The sequence below is a fragment of the Metopolophium dirhodum genome, chromosome 3 (genome assembly GCF_019925205.1).
Source record: "Metopolophium dirhodum isolate CAU chromosome 3, ASM1992520v1, whole genome shotgun sequence".
In the NCBI taxonomy this organism is placed as follows: Eukaryota; Metazoa; Arthropoda; class Insecta; order Hemiptera; family Aphididae; genus Metopolophium; species Metopolophium dirhodum.
In genome coordinates this window covers 16,928,392-16,944,762 of record NC_083562.1, presented here as the reverse complement: position 1 = coordinate 16,944,762, position 16,371 = coordinate 16,928,392, and the positions used below count along the sequence as shown (strand labels likewise).

General features: G+C 28.3%; 1 protein-coding gene across 1 annotated transcript in view; it reads left to right on the top strand.

Moving 5' to 3' along the window:
* Window positions 1-7,224, top strand: part of LOC132941583 (uncharacterized) — a 74,421-nt gene extending 67,197 nt beyond the window's left edge. The window contains exon 6 of the mRNA XM_061009696.1: window positions 2,781-7,224. Coding sequence (XP_060865679.1) covers window positions 2,781-3,214 — 434 coding nt within the window. The 3' untranslated portion in view covers window positions 3,215-7,224. The remainder of the gene's footprint in view (window positions 1-2,780) is intronic.
* The last annotated feature ends 9,147 nt before the right edge of the window (window positions 7,225-16,371 follow it).

Genomic DNA, 16,371 nt, shown 5'->3' with positions numbered 1-16,371 from the left:
AAAAAAATAAAACTCTCTACCCCAAGTTAAAGGGTATCCACACTGGTGGGCCTCCCTCCTCACGCCATTTCATGTTATGTACCTTATATTAGGTATCAAATTTACTTATTGTATTGTATATAAATATTATAGATTGTAAGTACTCTATTTGTATCTAATAAAAAAAAAAAAATAAAAAAATATATTTAATTTAAAAATCAAAAGTTGATATGACTTAAATAAACAAAAATAGCGTAAGATCGATACATGCGTTCTTATGTTATAGTTGTCATAAATTAGAAACAAATGAAAAATACTTAGGTAGCCAACGTTTGACTTTTCTTAGATACTTATTGATCTTCCAGAAACCGCAAATTCATTGTACCTAATTGTTAAATGGTCATTCTTATATTTACTATTTAAATTTCTCCTTCTAGGGTTTAAGTGAACGCAGTGTCATGCCTGGTATCAAATACAATTTTTAATTACCTACGTTAACAATGATTAATAATCACCGAATTATTTGATTTAATCAAAATGAAGCCACAAAATATACATTTTAAAATACATTTTTTATCTGGCATAATATGACTTTACAAAATATAAACTTAAGTAAGCAAGCCATAGTTTCTAAGAATTATAAAATTAATTAAAATCCATTTTGGGGAGATATTTTATACCTACGACTCAAAATAATTTAATCTTATATTAAACGTTTAGTAGTTTATTTATTCGGTCAGTTCACTGTTAAATATTAATATTTGACGTAGTAGATTGCAATTAAAAAATGTACAGACTACATTATGATTGAATAACTCTTCAGTTTTATAATATAATTCATTAGGTACATAATATGTATATCACACGATGTAGAGCCTTAGAGGTTACCTATTGTTGAATAACTGTTTGAAATGTTGGATATTGTTTTCTAGTGTGAATTTCATAAAATAAAAATAAGGAACCATCAACTCTTTCAAGATTGTTTTTCGCATTTGTTGTAGATTTTTCGTTAAAGCCTAATATATAAATTAAATTTATTATGTCAATATGTAATGTGGATACTAGACGTCTAAAAAATAAATACATTTATAAGCCAACACATTAAGTGAGTTCAGCTACAGCAAATTCCGTGTTTTTGGTTTTTATTTAATTATACAATTCTTCGGTTTTCAGAAATAGTGTGTTCTATAGTTAATACATACTAAAAAAAATAGTAGGGGCAATATTGATGAAATGTTTCTAATTCTCTGATAAATTATAATTTCTTAAAAACTTATTTGTAACTTTTATTTTCTGCCGTAATGTATTATACTGAAATTTACTTTAGTAACAAGTTAAGAAGAGATAACAATCATAATGTGTGCAGTCTAACAATATTATTGTACAATTTCAGCTCACAGGTGGGAACCAAATTAGCTGAATAGTCAACATTTAATGTATTAATTGTTAAAAGTATTGGTGCATACTATAATTGTAGTGTCAATTGGAAAAAAAATGGAAATATTTTATTTTACCATTGGAAATTGCATGTTTTGAAACTCAGCTTATAGGAAGGGAGGCAGAAAATTATTTATTTTACACCAAAAATTTAACTTTTGTAAATGCATTATTTATTTTATATGGTATTGCCTATTTGAAGAAATTATTTTAAACATAACTACCTACCTACTCCAGTAATTACAAATATAAACTAAGATATAAAGTAATGCCTATTCAGAAGATACATAATGCATAGGTAATATACATGTTTGTAATAAACATTGATTTAGACTAAAGACTTTTTTGAACATTAATTACATCCATTTAAGTAGTTTAGGTAAACAATTTTTTTTTAAATTATGTTATTAGATACATACTAATTGTGACTTGCAATTATTACCTGGTAATTATTTTTCAAAACACTAATTAGTAGAAGAGCCATTGACGGGATAAAATAAAGAGACACACTGTGTTTATTATATAGAATATACCTTTAATTAGTTCATGAATTATATTATGCTAATTTATATGTCGCATCAATCAGTTTAATTCGTTCTTTTAATGAAGTGTGTGTTATTTCAACATAATTTTATATATTAACCAACTGTTACATAGGTTTTAGTTAGCAACTTGGACAACAAGAATAGTTTATAATAATAATAGTAATATAACAGTTACGTGAATAGACAGATCTTTGTGCAGAGATGGCGGAGAAACCGACTCGTAATTTCACTACTTTTCAGTACTTTTACTTCCTTTTCAGGCACTACTTTTCTACTATTATGCATCGCTTTTCGGTGAAATAAATATTACCAATATTACCTGAGGGTTGTGCGCCACACGCTAAAACGGATATGACAAGAAAAAAAAATTTTAAAAATTTTAAAAATATCACAGTATGATTGTCTCGCCGGCGGATAATATACGCTTTGTCGTATCCTAATAATATCCACCTTTTTACCCGCAGCTCTAGGACCGCTGCGCACGAATTGATTAGCTCAAAACTAATCCCCGACCCAAACGAAACCAACCGAACCGAACTCAGTCGGAGCTATACAGGCGTGGGCGCTATAGGTCGGGTCAAGGAATATCGATTGTCCCGGGTTATAATAATCACCCTGACATGACACGATATACCACGCGCGTTTGCACATGCACATCACACTTTGCCAGGTATATTATTATGTAACGATAGTCAATGTCGTGACAGTGCCAGCCAGCGAATAGGCCGTATGAATAAATATAACGTTATAAATGATCGTATGATTATAATGCGGCGGATGACGACGGCGCTCGTCGTCGTCGGTTTTGGCGTGTTGCAGGCGTGGAGTTCGTCCGGGACTGTCCGCGGGAACCGCACATACCAGTGTACATGATCGTGGGCGGCATATTCGGCATGATCAAAATGGTGTGGCTGCTGTGCCGGCAGGTCAAGTCGCTGCGGTACAACAAGCGCCGGCGGCCGGACATGGGCACGCGGGAGGACATGGTGTCGTCCATGGGGTCGCGCATAGCGTCCGTCGGGCTGGCCGCGTTCCTGGCCGGTTGGTTCGCGCTGGGCAACTATTGGATCCTGTCCGTGTACTGGCCCGACTCGGAACCGTCGTCGCTGTACGAGCCGAACGTGTGGTGCAACCGGACGCTGTACGTCACCAGCCTCGTACACCTGGCACTCGTGTACGTGGCCGGCGCTGTAGTGCTCGCCGCCGTCGTGGCCGTGCTGGTGTTCCAGCAGTGCGCGCTCCGGTTCAAATAGCATACGGCCAACACGGCGCTGTGCGGTTGCGCCCACGGCCACCACGGCAGCCGCCGCATGACCATCACCAGCATACTGCCGTACAGCGCCATACACATCAGCGTCACCCAACCAGTCGACGACGGTGGATGTGACGTGGCCCTGTAGTCGTGTTGACCATCCCGCTACGCCACCCTCACCCGACACTCCTCCACGGTCCCGACCCCCGACGCTCATCCCCAACGCCAAGACCACTGCGATGCCTCGGACGATGGTCGAAAGGTGGTTGCGACTTGTTGCAGTCGTATACGATCGTCGTACACATTATTTTGCACGCATCCAGCTGATCGTGCCACAGTGTAAGTATGGGAACTCATCGATATTCGGGCACTTACGATACATGACATGCGATATTCGAAAGAATTTATACAGTTTTCAAATACAATAATTCAGACTTTTTCCTCAACATAACTAACAAAATCCATAAATTAATATTCTAATATAGGTGGCCACTCGTGAAACGTCTAATAAAACAATATTAAAGCGTGACAAATATGAAATAACGTGTATTGAGTCAATAAAATACTACGGGCTATTGAGAATTAATACTTGTTTACGGTTATGTATATAGATGTATTATATTTACAAAAATAATTTTAAAAGTATAAAAATATTGTTTTGCCTTAAATGTACGGTTAGGTTAGAACTCTCGTGTACGGCTGCGGCGGTGTAAGGATCTCAACATCACGATCATTATATCAGCGTTTGCAGCGTTAGGGTAAAGTTATGAGGAACACCTCTTAATCGAATAGATTACGGCTGAGAAATCTACAAATATTAATAATATTATAATGGTATAACGTTGTGTGTATAATGTAACGTTTGCTGGTAACTGGTAAGTATCACTCGTATCGGTGTCCTCTTTGTATTCATCATAATAATATTGCGATCGTCGCATTACGCGTCGCTACGCAAAGTCATTTCGTGTGCATCCACATTATTAGTTAGGTACCTTAGTAGGTAGGTACGGCGTCTGTGTCATGTGCACTAGTTGTCGCGTCGTCGAGTTGTTTCGCTCATTGTCGAAATATACGACCGATGTGTTGTGGCACAGATCCGACACCATGTAAGACGCGTAGGTATAATAATTTATGGCGTATAATTTATAATTTGTAATTTATGTGCGCCGCATTGTAGGATATTTATCGCCCGTGTCTCACCGTGTTCGTTCCCGTAAATAACTTTTTTTTTACGATTATTGCATTACCAAGTTGCAGTTAATAATATAATTTCTCATATTTGTACGATATATCTAAACTTTAGAAACCGTGTTTCGTAAAAATCGATTGTAAATATTTTAAAAGTAGAATTACTAATTTTCATTACCTATTTAAATAGTTAAGAAAGTTTTAAAGTTCATGCAGCCGGTGGGTAGAGGAATATAATATATTGTCGGGTGACGGATAATATATGTGGGATACAGATAAAAACGGTGAGATACCCTGTGTAACTTTAAGTGTAATTTAACGAATGTAAGTCACTATAAACGTTTTACATTCTTTGCTTCCCTCAGAATGGTCTTTTTTAATCCACAACCCTATATGTGACACCCATATAATAACAATAATAATAATAATAATAATGCACCCCCCCCCCCTCGATTCCCGGCCTGTTTCACTGCACACGGGTCAACGCTCACCAGGAAAACTAACTTAAACTAACTTCTTATTATTCCTACATCGTACGCTAGTTCACCTATCATTGTGTATAAATGCATCATGTGCTCATATGTACGTATGCTATTTCGTTAGCAATTCTCGTTCGTTTCGCTCCATTATTGTTATTGTTATTTTTATCGTATAAATTCACGTTTTAATTATTGAAGTCATTTCGTCCTTTTCGAAATCCTTGTTCTCTGTTTTACTTAAAAGTTTGGTGCCCAACACGTGTTTAACGAACTGAAACAATTTAAAAATGTTTAAATGCGTTTCGTTGTTCAACCGACAATTTGATTTATCTTTGCATTTAAATTATTTAATACATTTTGATGGATAATATTACTATAATATTTAATTTGCTATTATAAAATAATGTATTTTAACTTGTAACACAGTGTAATATTCGTCATTTTTAAATTAATAAGTATTAAAAAAATATATATACATACATAAGACATATTATTATAATAAGAGACCTTCGTTGTTTCAACACTATATATATTATATCTACTTAATTAAAAACTAAAAGAAAATGTGTATATGATTCGTTCTATTATTGTTATAATTGTAATAAAAGTATTGTGTCTCCTGACATGTCATGTTAAATGTATTAATCATATATTATTATGATATAAATTATTACAGTTGAGTCTATACCTACTCTATTATAATTTATAGGTAATATGCATTTTTGAAAAATGAAAACATACTTAAATTTACAATATACTTTAGTATTTTACAGTGACTTTATTCAATACTCAGATTAATTCAAAATTCAAATGTGTTGTAATATATATTTAATATAAGTACAATGCTTATTTTAGATTGATTAAGAAGGGGAAAATAATAGTTTAACTCACCTAACAAACAAGTTAATCGCAGTCATAAAGATTCTAAAGCAAACGATTAAGTCCCTTTAATATTTATTACATCGTATAGTGAAGTTAGCTATATTAGTTCATTATTGTTATGTCTGAACTAAGCTACTCGTATCTGGAGAAATAATTGTTTGTATATTGCATACAATTAAACATAGGTTAATATAAACTGTCATTCAATTTAAATATTTCTGTTGCTTTTGTAAATTTTAATTATGATATCATAAAATGGTTCAAGTAAACAGTCACTAGGTACTGGCATTGTACTTAACACTTAAATTTGGTAAAAGTTTTAAAAGTAATTATAGCTATGTCATGCGTGATTTGGATTATGGTAAGAGGATGGCCTATTAAATTTATTCTGTGAACCTAAATTTAATCACGCATAATGTATCACAATAATAATTGTTCTACGGTGCGTGTTATTTTATTAAATTTGGTTTTGAATGTTTTTTTTACGACGTTTCGTCATGTTATTATCTCGTATATTAAACTCATATGCATAAGTGCGTGTTCATATATTACGCACTCTGCGCGTTCATTGATTATTAATTATTTTATTATTTTCGTGAATACAACAAAAATAATTCAGTAAGAATACTTTTAAAAGTTAAATTAATATTCTACTCGTTTAACGAGTATTCGCATGAATGCAAAACAGATATATCATTCTGATTTATGACCATTGGTATCAATGACTAAAAGATTTTAAGTGTTTGGACGTGAGTACGTGACATGAGTTAAGTTGAGGACGACAATGGCGGAAGGTTGCGAGTTAGCACTTTAATGCTTACATTAAGTCCCGCAGGTAACCGTCAAAATTATTCTCACCGTCTAGATATATTTTTTAGTGCGCAGGTTCAGAGTGACCTGAATTTATAACAATTAATGGACTCTTTTACGGTAAAATAGCTACCTAGATAATAAATAACAATGAATTTAGTGTTAGGTAATTGTCATTATTGTTATAATATACAATATCAATATAAACGTAAATAATATGTTATTTATCATGTTTATCATTTTTAAATTGTGTGTGTAGAAAAAATTATGACTTAGGCCATTGTGATCGAAAATTCGTGTCAGTTTATCCGTCAAATTTGATATTGAAAAAAAACATTTAGGGTTAAAATATCTAACTATAAAAAAATAGGATTTAACCTTTAGAGTCAAATAAAAATTAATTTGTGACAAATAAAATAAAGTTTCTTTTATTATTTTTAATGTCTGTAATGAATTGGTCTAATTTAATATGAATCAATATTCAAAATTAAATACTACCATTAAAATTAAATTTGGTTTTTGGTTAAAAACGTTTAATGGTATTTAATGTTTATAATATTGTACTATAATCTTCAATAATTAACTGTTAAAATTATATTCGAATCATTTAAAATAAATTGGTATGTATACTATAGGTACGTAACAAAATCCAAATAAGCCATTCAAATTGTTTGTACAAAATTGTATTTATTCAAGTCCAGTAAATATAATGTCAAGATATTAAATTATATTATATTTGTCGCAAATAGTTTTATTTATGCTCCTAAAATTCAAAATAGGTTTCTATGTAAACATTTTATCAGCAAAAGTGTATAGTCTTGGTCAAAAATTGATACATTTAATTATTGTTCTAAAACAAAAATAATTCTGGGACTATAATTGAACTGCAGGTCATTTATGTTATATAAATATATAATATTATATTATATACAAATAAAACATTAGAACTCGGGATGAAAGACTTGAAACTGACATTGTTTCACATCGTTGTATCTATAACCTATCATTGAAAAGATTGATATTTTATAACCAAATAATCCAATTTCCAAATATCCTGTCCGTCCGTTAATACTTAAGTTGGTGTTTTTATTATTTTTGTTTCCCAGAATCATCTCCCTGCCTAAGGCGTGACAATGATTTTATTTATTCACTATATACCGGTGTTTACGTTTGCAATTAACTCGGTCGCTCTCCCAGTGTCGATATAAACTACCTAACAATAAATTATTATTGTCCAAATGTAAACGGCAAATCCCTGTATTTTGTTGTCCCCTAGGGTTTTTGGTGTTTCTAACAATTCGTTTCAATTTTCTCTCAAGAGCCTTCCTGCTCATGTTTACACCGTACACAATTGTATACAAACTTAAAGACAATATGTGAAATTAAAAACGAATCATTCAGTACCTAGTGTCAACACAATAATGAAAACATGTTTCAGCAATGTAAACCCAAAAATTAAGTATTTATAAATTATAATTAAAAGTGGTAAATCATTTGTTTTATAGGAATTTAATACTATTAAATTAAAATTCTATAATATAACCATGTATTTATATTTTTTATCCATCCGATCTTCCTATAACACGAATAGTTTTTAAACCACATTTGATTTCTTTAATACAGTTAAATATAATATTATTTATTTCAAATATTGTCCTGTATGACCATGTGCATTTAATTGTTTGTAGATTTGTGGATTTATATTGAATTATTATCGATATGTACCTACATCAAAAATGAGGTTCGTGTTTAAACTTATCTGTTTCATACAGATTACACAATTAACAATATTATAAATGCTGGGACCAAAATAGTAGAATTTATATAATTCAATCGAGTCTTTATAGAATATAATTTATAATGTATGTATTAAATAATATTTCCTAAACCAATACTAACCATATCATACTAAAAATATCAAAGATGTGATCGTATTATAGATTATAAAAATAATCAAATTTTTTTCCTTTTAAGTTCTATATTTTTGGCATAAACCTATATATAAAAATTAATATTTTCAATGAAATTATGTTTACTTTGACTTACTATACTTCAATGTAATAAAAGTATAGCCTATAATTATATTTTTAACATTTATTTGTTTAAGCCATAAGTACCTTCTTGTTTCCTTAAGATACCCAATATTTTTAATATATTTTCTATACATTTAGTATAACTAAAATACGGCGTTTTGAATTCCTAATGTATACCCATAAATTAAAAACTAATATTTAAAATTATTTTTAAAATATAATAATTTGCGTTGAGAGTAATTATTTTAAAACTCATAATTAGAGATTCCAACAAAATTGTATATGATATTCCTGTACAACAGTTTTTATGGAAATTAAATTTGTCGATATTATAATACAATAATGAATAATAAAGGTTAAAACATAAACACTCGTATAATATTAAAGATCTTCGTACGAACTTTTATAAAACACAAAATCGTTAATATTTTAGCTGTACCTATATTGATTTTTTTTTGTTGTGCAACCGTAACCTAATTTTTGTTTAATATACAGTTTTACAATCATTATTTACTATACAGATATTTTAATATTGCCGTAAATATTTACTGAAATGGGTAGTTAAAAATAAAAACTATCGATAATTTTTGATGTTATTTTAGAACAAAAAAAAAAATAACAATTCAATGTTATAATTTATTTCTATAAAAAATCGTCTTTGCGTTGTTAAATATGTACTTAATATCACATATGTATTTTAATCAAGTATTATAGTTGGCATGAACCAAATTCATAATTATCATTTTAATGATGCAGAGAAAAACTACTTTGAATAATATATTATTATGTAAAAACTTTGTGTTCAAAACATATTATACGTTGTGCTATTGTTAAATATAATATAGATCAGATACACATAGGAAATAGGAATGTTGATCGATTTCCATTTTTTCTCAAGACCAATAAGTTGAAAACGATGAATTAAATATTTGAGAAAATGTATACTTAAATTTCAAGTTATCACTGTAATATAATTAATTATTGGTTGATAAAATTATAAATAATTAAATACGCTGTTTAATGATAATTCTTAAATTGGATATCTTTGCTATAAAAGTAGGTGTACTCTTAGTTAGGACTCCTCATCAATACCTACAGCCAATTAATAACACGGATCGAAAATACTTCTTGAATTGTAAATAATATCGGTTTGAAACGAATAGATACAATTCAAAACCTCATGCTTATGAACGTTTTCGCTGTTAGTGAGAAAATATTACATTTCATCTAACAAAATGTGTGATTTTTTCTATCTGTTAAAGATATAATATAATAATAGAAAATTAAAAAAAAAATTCTTCGAGTTTCCTGTAAACTAGACATGTATACCTACATATATTGCATTAAACACAATTTTGCATATTATATCATATACCCTAAATTATTGTTTTACCTTAAAATATAACGATTGGTACATTCCAAATAATATTAGTTTTTTGATACAACTTAAAAAAAGAGTAAATCGAATTGTTAACTATTAGTAATAACTAATAACACATTAATTAACTTATTAGCTGTTCATAAATAATATGATTATTGTACTATTATTAAATTATTATGGAAACTCGTTTTAATTTTCAAAAATTATATTATTATTGTGTAAGCAACAATGAGAAAACAATTTGGAAAGCTGAACTAAAAAAATATATATATAATTGTAACTCTGACATAAAAATCCGTTTCATAATAAGACTACCTAAGTCCGTTTCTTCAGTTTTAAAAATACATTTTTTTCTTGATTTAAACAGGCAATTAATTAGGTCATATTTACTAAACTTATTAAGTTTTTAAATGTATTAATGTATTTACCTACAAACTGTAAAATAAGTACATTTTTATATTAATTTATTCTTAATAACTGTTAACTTTAAAATAATAATTATTATATTTAATTTCAAATTAAGTTTGATTTTGGTCTAGAGAAAACAAATCCTAAATTAACCTGACTTTAACTATCTTAAAAAGAACAAAAGACATTTTTCATTTTCCTGTACTTCAACAGATGGATTTCTCCTTTATATTAGAATAACCCGTTAAAAAAGTCACCTTTAGTAAAGGATATAATTCAACATTCCACATATATATATATATATTTAGGGTTCACGTAGGCTACTACAACACAATAGTATACGCGAAATAAAATTCTACGTGGTTATACGACGTTTTCAAAATGATTCGTTAACAATTAAATACTCAAAAAACAAATGCTTTCAATTAACCTACAAATCCTGCACAAGCCTAAACTAACATTAAAATCAATAATAAATATCTTGAATTGTACTAAAAAATAATTTTAAATTATATTATATTATGATAATTGATAATACAAATTATCAATAAATGTATGATAATAATAAATAATTTGTTTCATACAATTGAAAAAAATCAAACTGTTTTAGATACAGTCTCGATATTATGGTCAATTTATACTAAAGTATTTTATAATAATAATGTTACTGGATAATTTGTAAAATAATTTAAAGAATATAAATGGGTCATTTATTTAACTTGTTAAGATGAATAAATAATTATTTATTATTGTAGAAAAGCATTAGGTATACTTTAACCATGTATGTAATGTATTATTTGACTTAATTAATTACCTAATAACTACATTTAGTTACAATTTTATGTATCATATAATATTATTACAGGATTTAAGTTAGATTTTTGTTATAAAATATTAATTTATAAGTTTCAGTTTTTTTTTTTTATTAAGATTTTACTGTTGTTCTTAAATATTTTTTTTCGTTATTTCTACAGACAAATTCCTTATTTAGATAATTGTAATAAAACACCAAACACAATTTAAGGAATCAAACTTTATATAATTACATCAAAACTGTTTATAGGTATATTATTAATAATAATTACGTGGCTATGTAAGGCTACATTTATGTTATCAAATCTATATTTTAATTAATGATTTATGTCTCTTACAAATTATCTAAAATATTTTATCAAAAAATAAGTTATTGTATACCACTAAATTATTACTATACTTAGTTTAATATATATTATTATATTACGTTTAAATAGTTGTGTATTTTATGTGCAATAAAATATAATACTGAATTGTTTTATTCTTATCTTGTTTTTATTTAGAAAGACGTTCGTTGATGGACATCACCTTTTTAATCTCGTGTAAAGTGTGGAACTTTAGAACTAATAATCTGAACTATCAATATAGTTGGTCTGCATATCTAGGTACTCAAAATAATTATATTGAACACATAATTGTAAAATCTAATAGTCCAAATTCATGGAAGCACATTGTGGTAAGTATAAATATTAAATATTTTGTGAAAATTATATAAAAAAAAGGAACATAATAGGACTGTACAAAAAACTTAATACGATCAAAATAATTTATAGAATTACGGACAATAAATTGTCATTATCGGGACTTAAAAAATATGTGATTTATCTAAAAAGTAAAACTTTTTCAATTTTTAAGACGTAACTGACGTTATAAATAGCGTCCGAGTCGATTTATATATATTGATAAAAACTTTCCGATCAATAGTACCTATACAGTAGAAAGTATAGTAACATATTTTAAAATGGCCCCAGTGCCTTACTGAATGAAAAGCTCAGACATTTTGATGAGAATTTGAAGCTGATCCGTGAATCCATGAATCCTCATTATGAATCATAGAACTTTAAAGACTTTGCAGTATATATTTTCTTATGGGTAATATTAAAGAAAAAAAAACATAGACCATTGATCACACTTTATCGCAAGAAGAAGCAAGCTTGGCACCATATAACATTTTACAATCGAAAAATTACATTAATTTTCATCCAATTGAAAGCAGACATTGCACCATATTATAATATAATATACCTTCAGTACAATATAATAAAGATAACATAAAAATCAAATGCTAACGAATTACTATTATAGATTAAATATATTTAAATATATGTCCAATCATATAACATTCATAATCAATGCCCAATTATATAAGTAGTGAGATAAAAATGGCTGATAATTTATTAAATAAATAGTACCTAGTGCTACCTATAATAATGAGTGTAAATTCCATAAATAGACCAGTTTTTAAATTTTCCAAATGAGACATACATTTTTAGATGATTTCATCAAATTTTAAAGTTAGTCTATTCATCGAAAATGCCTAGCTACGATACGTGTAATAGTAGTACAAACAATCGAAATAAAACTTAGTCCAAATCCGTACAAGATACCCAGATGGACCCGGAGTTGGATTGGTTTAAATACCTTTAAACGAAAAAAACATAATTGCAGAATCAATTGTTTTTCACTTCACTTGAAAATGTTAAAAAACATTCATGAATTTTATTGATTATAATGTACTTTACAATATTTACAAATTTAATAAAATTGATAATATTAAAATGTACGTAGGTTCAAATAAAAAACGTTTTAATTTTTTTTATTTGATGATTACATTTACTCGACGTTATTGGAGCAATATCATTAAAATAAAAATACTGTAATATCCGAGAAAATATTTAAGATTATATAAAATTAATATTGAATTAAGTTGTTTAATTTATCATTAACGGGTTTTTAAGACTTTTAAAAATCATCATTAACTTAAAAATATCTTATAAATCAATTAAATAATATTTAAAATTATAACAATTAATGGAAAGTTATATTTCATTTCATTATATTATATTCTAACTAGCGATTTTTTAGTACTTATTAAATAAATTGCAGTACTTTTAAAACTCTATAATATTATATGAAAGTTAAATCTAAAACCCTTTTATAGTAGGAGGTACCCATGGAGTACCCATGGAGTATTAAGGAATAGGTACGACATAACATTATTTTATACATTGCAAGTAGAAAAAAAAAAGGCTATCCTAAGAGAATGATGAACCCGCCTATATGTTGTTCGTTTTAAACTTTAATTCTTTAATAGACTATTTGAGTGAATTGATCCATATAAAGAAACCTGTTATAAACTTAAAGGTATAATAATAATATCTATAATATCTAGGAAAATTCTCGGGCTTTTATTTATATTTTAATTTGAAGTGGACTATATGAGCATTTTAAAACTAAATATAAATTTAATGTATTTAATGTTTATCACTTACTTTAAAATTAAAAGATCAAAAAAAAAAAAGGCTATTAGTTGGGGGATAATGTTCTTACCTCAAAGTTTGATATTAGGTTGATTCTCTTTAATAATAAAGCTAACAACACAAAATGAATGGTTCAGCTGCTGAACGAAAATTGGCTATGTTGTACGGTTGTATAACAAAGGCAACACATGCAGTTTCAGCGTCCCCTTAAAATAAACGATGATAACCTGATTATAACAATTTCAAATTCTGCCTGCAAAAACATATATGTTTAGAGATAGAGACTACTTAAAATTTATAATGTCAAATGTATACGTTCGGTAGATTGTCAGACTGACAAATTATTCATTTATTATTAGTTAATACTATTTAATAAATCCAATCTATTTAATACCCAGTGCTTTTATAACTATTTATCTTAAAGGTCGAGTAGTTATTTCTTGAATTTATTATATATAAAAAAAACAGTTTCAAAAAAAGAAACAATTATTGAACACTTTATTTAATGTTATAACTATTTTGAAATATATTTTACACATATTTTACTAATTATTATAGTTATAAAATTGGATCACTAAAAGTCAAATAAATATGGTCAACATCGTAAATTATACAGATATAGTGGGCCAGAGAAATAAATTATGTAGTGTTCGTGTGATTAAACCAAAATATACGAAAGAAAAATAAATATAGACTCCTGCAGCAGCTTGACTTGAATTTTGAAAACTAATCTTAATTTGTATGCCTTGCTTGTAAGTTTGATCGGAAATTTATTTTTATTTTTTAATTCCATTATTATATTAAATAAAAGTCAAGTTAAGTATATTTCGTGAATAGAAGTAAACGTATTATACATCACACAATATTAACTAAACAAACAAAATCGGAAATGTATTTTCGAGTAAACCTAAAAAATAGGCTGCCTAATCCATTAAAATATGTTTTCATAATTAATATTATATTAGTCAATCTAAACAAGGTGAATTATTCTTTTGCTTTTGGTACTGTTTATAGTTATGCCATAGAAAAAATACTTTTGTTCGTGTTCTTTGATATGTGCATGCGTCTGATGTCGAAGTGCGGGTGGCGGTGGTGGCGTGTTGGAGTTACTCACACTAAAGTTCATTTACTACTCACACAAAAGCTGAAGCCAACACACAAGTTAAAATAATTGCCTATCGAATAATGCTTAGAAAAGGTGCGCTTTCAACTCCCTTAAGTCTAAGCAATTGATTAACAATACAATACCGATTGATAAAAACGCAATTTAATAATTAATTTAGACATAAACGATAAACGTACCTATGTTATTGGTTTAATCCTTGGAAAGGGTATGTATACAGAATATGCATTCATAATATAAAGCCTTCAATATTTATATAAATAATATTATACAGTACATATGGAATAATTACATAATATTAATGTATAATAATTAATTAATCTACGTATAATATTGTATGTCTGTATATATGTATAGGTAAGTATTTTAAATAAATAATCGTCATATAATAATTTAATAATAAATTATAAAATAACTTCAACTATACATATTAGTGTATTATACTTTAATAGCAAGCTGATTAGTGCATATATTATCGTGTTCGTTTAATTTTTTTACAACTGCTGAAAATACCTGATAAATTATCTTGAAAATTATTCAAACCGACATTATTCAACATCAGTTAATGTGCCCCTAGAAACTATAACAGCTATTCTGCCCCTGGCGACATTATTAAAGGTTACACGTCAAACTCAACAACCACAACAACCCACTTTTATCCTACACGCTTTCAATCACCCTTGCTAAAAACTTCTCCCTCGTATACTCAGACAAAATTGGAGTAGGGATGTTTTATTATGAACTCTGGAAAAAGATACGACACGTGTTATATACTGATGGGTAAATTACTCTCACAGTATATGTATTAAAACTTTAAATAAAATAACGATACCTATAAATTGTATAATATTGAATTTAAAAACGCATTAACGATAACAATAATTATTATTCATGTATGATTCGAAAATACTAATTATAATGTGAATTGTAATCTATTTTATTTTTAAATATTATATTTTTGTAACAGCAGCAATATTAAAATATTGTTGATTATGTAAATTAAAACGATGACTTAGTATAAAAATAAGAGCTAAATATATTTATAATATCATCAAGGGCAAATTCAAAGGAGAAGAAGTCCTTACCCCACGAATTCCAATCATTCCAACAGATCTTCCATTTCAATTCAAGCGGATTCAGTTTCCCGTTCGATTGGCTTTTGCGATGACAATCAATAAATCGCAAGGCCAATCGTTGGATGTCTGTGGGATCAATTTAGAATTTTCATGTTTTTCGCACGGTCAGCTGTACGTTGCCAGTTCGCGTGTTGGCAAACCGTCTTCGTTATTTGTTTTTGCGCCAGAAAACAAAACGAAAAACATTGTTTATCATATTTCTGTTTCAATTCAAATAAATCAATAAATAAATTCTTGAACTATATGTTTTATTATCATTCTAAAGTTTATCAGAAGGCGTTAAATTCGCCGGGTCCACTTAATATTTAAAAAAACTTTTTGGCAAAACAATGTTTGCCGGGTCAGCTAGTAATGTATATTATTTATTATCTTTATAGCTTTATGTAGATAATAGTTTTTATATGATTAATATGTAAATACAATTT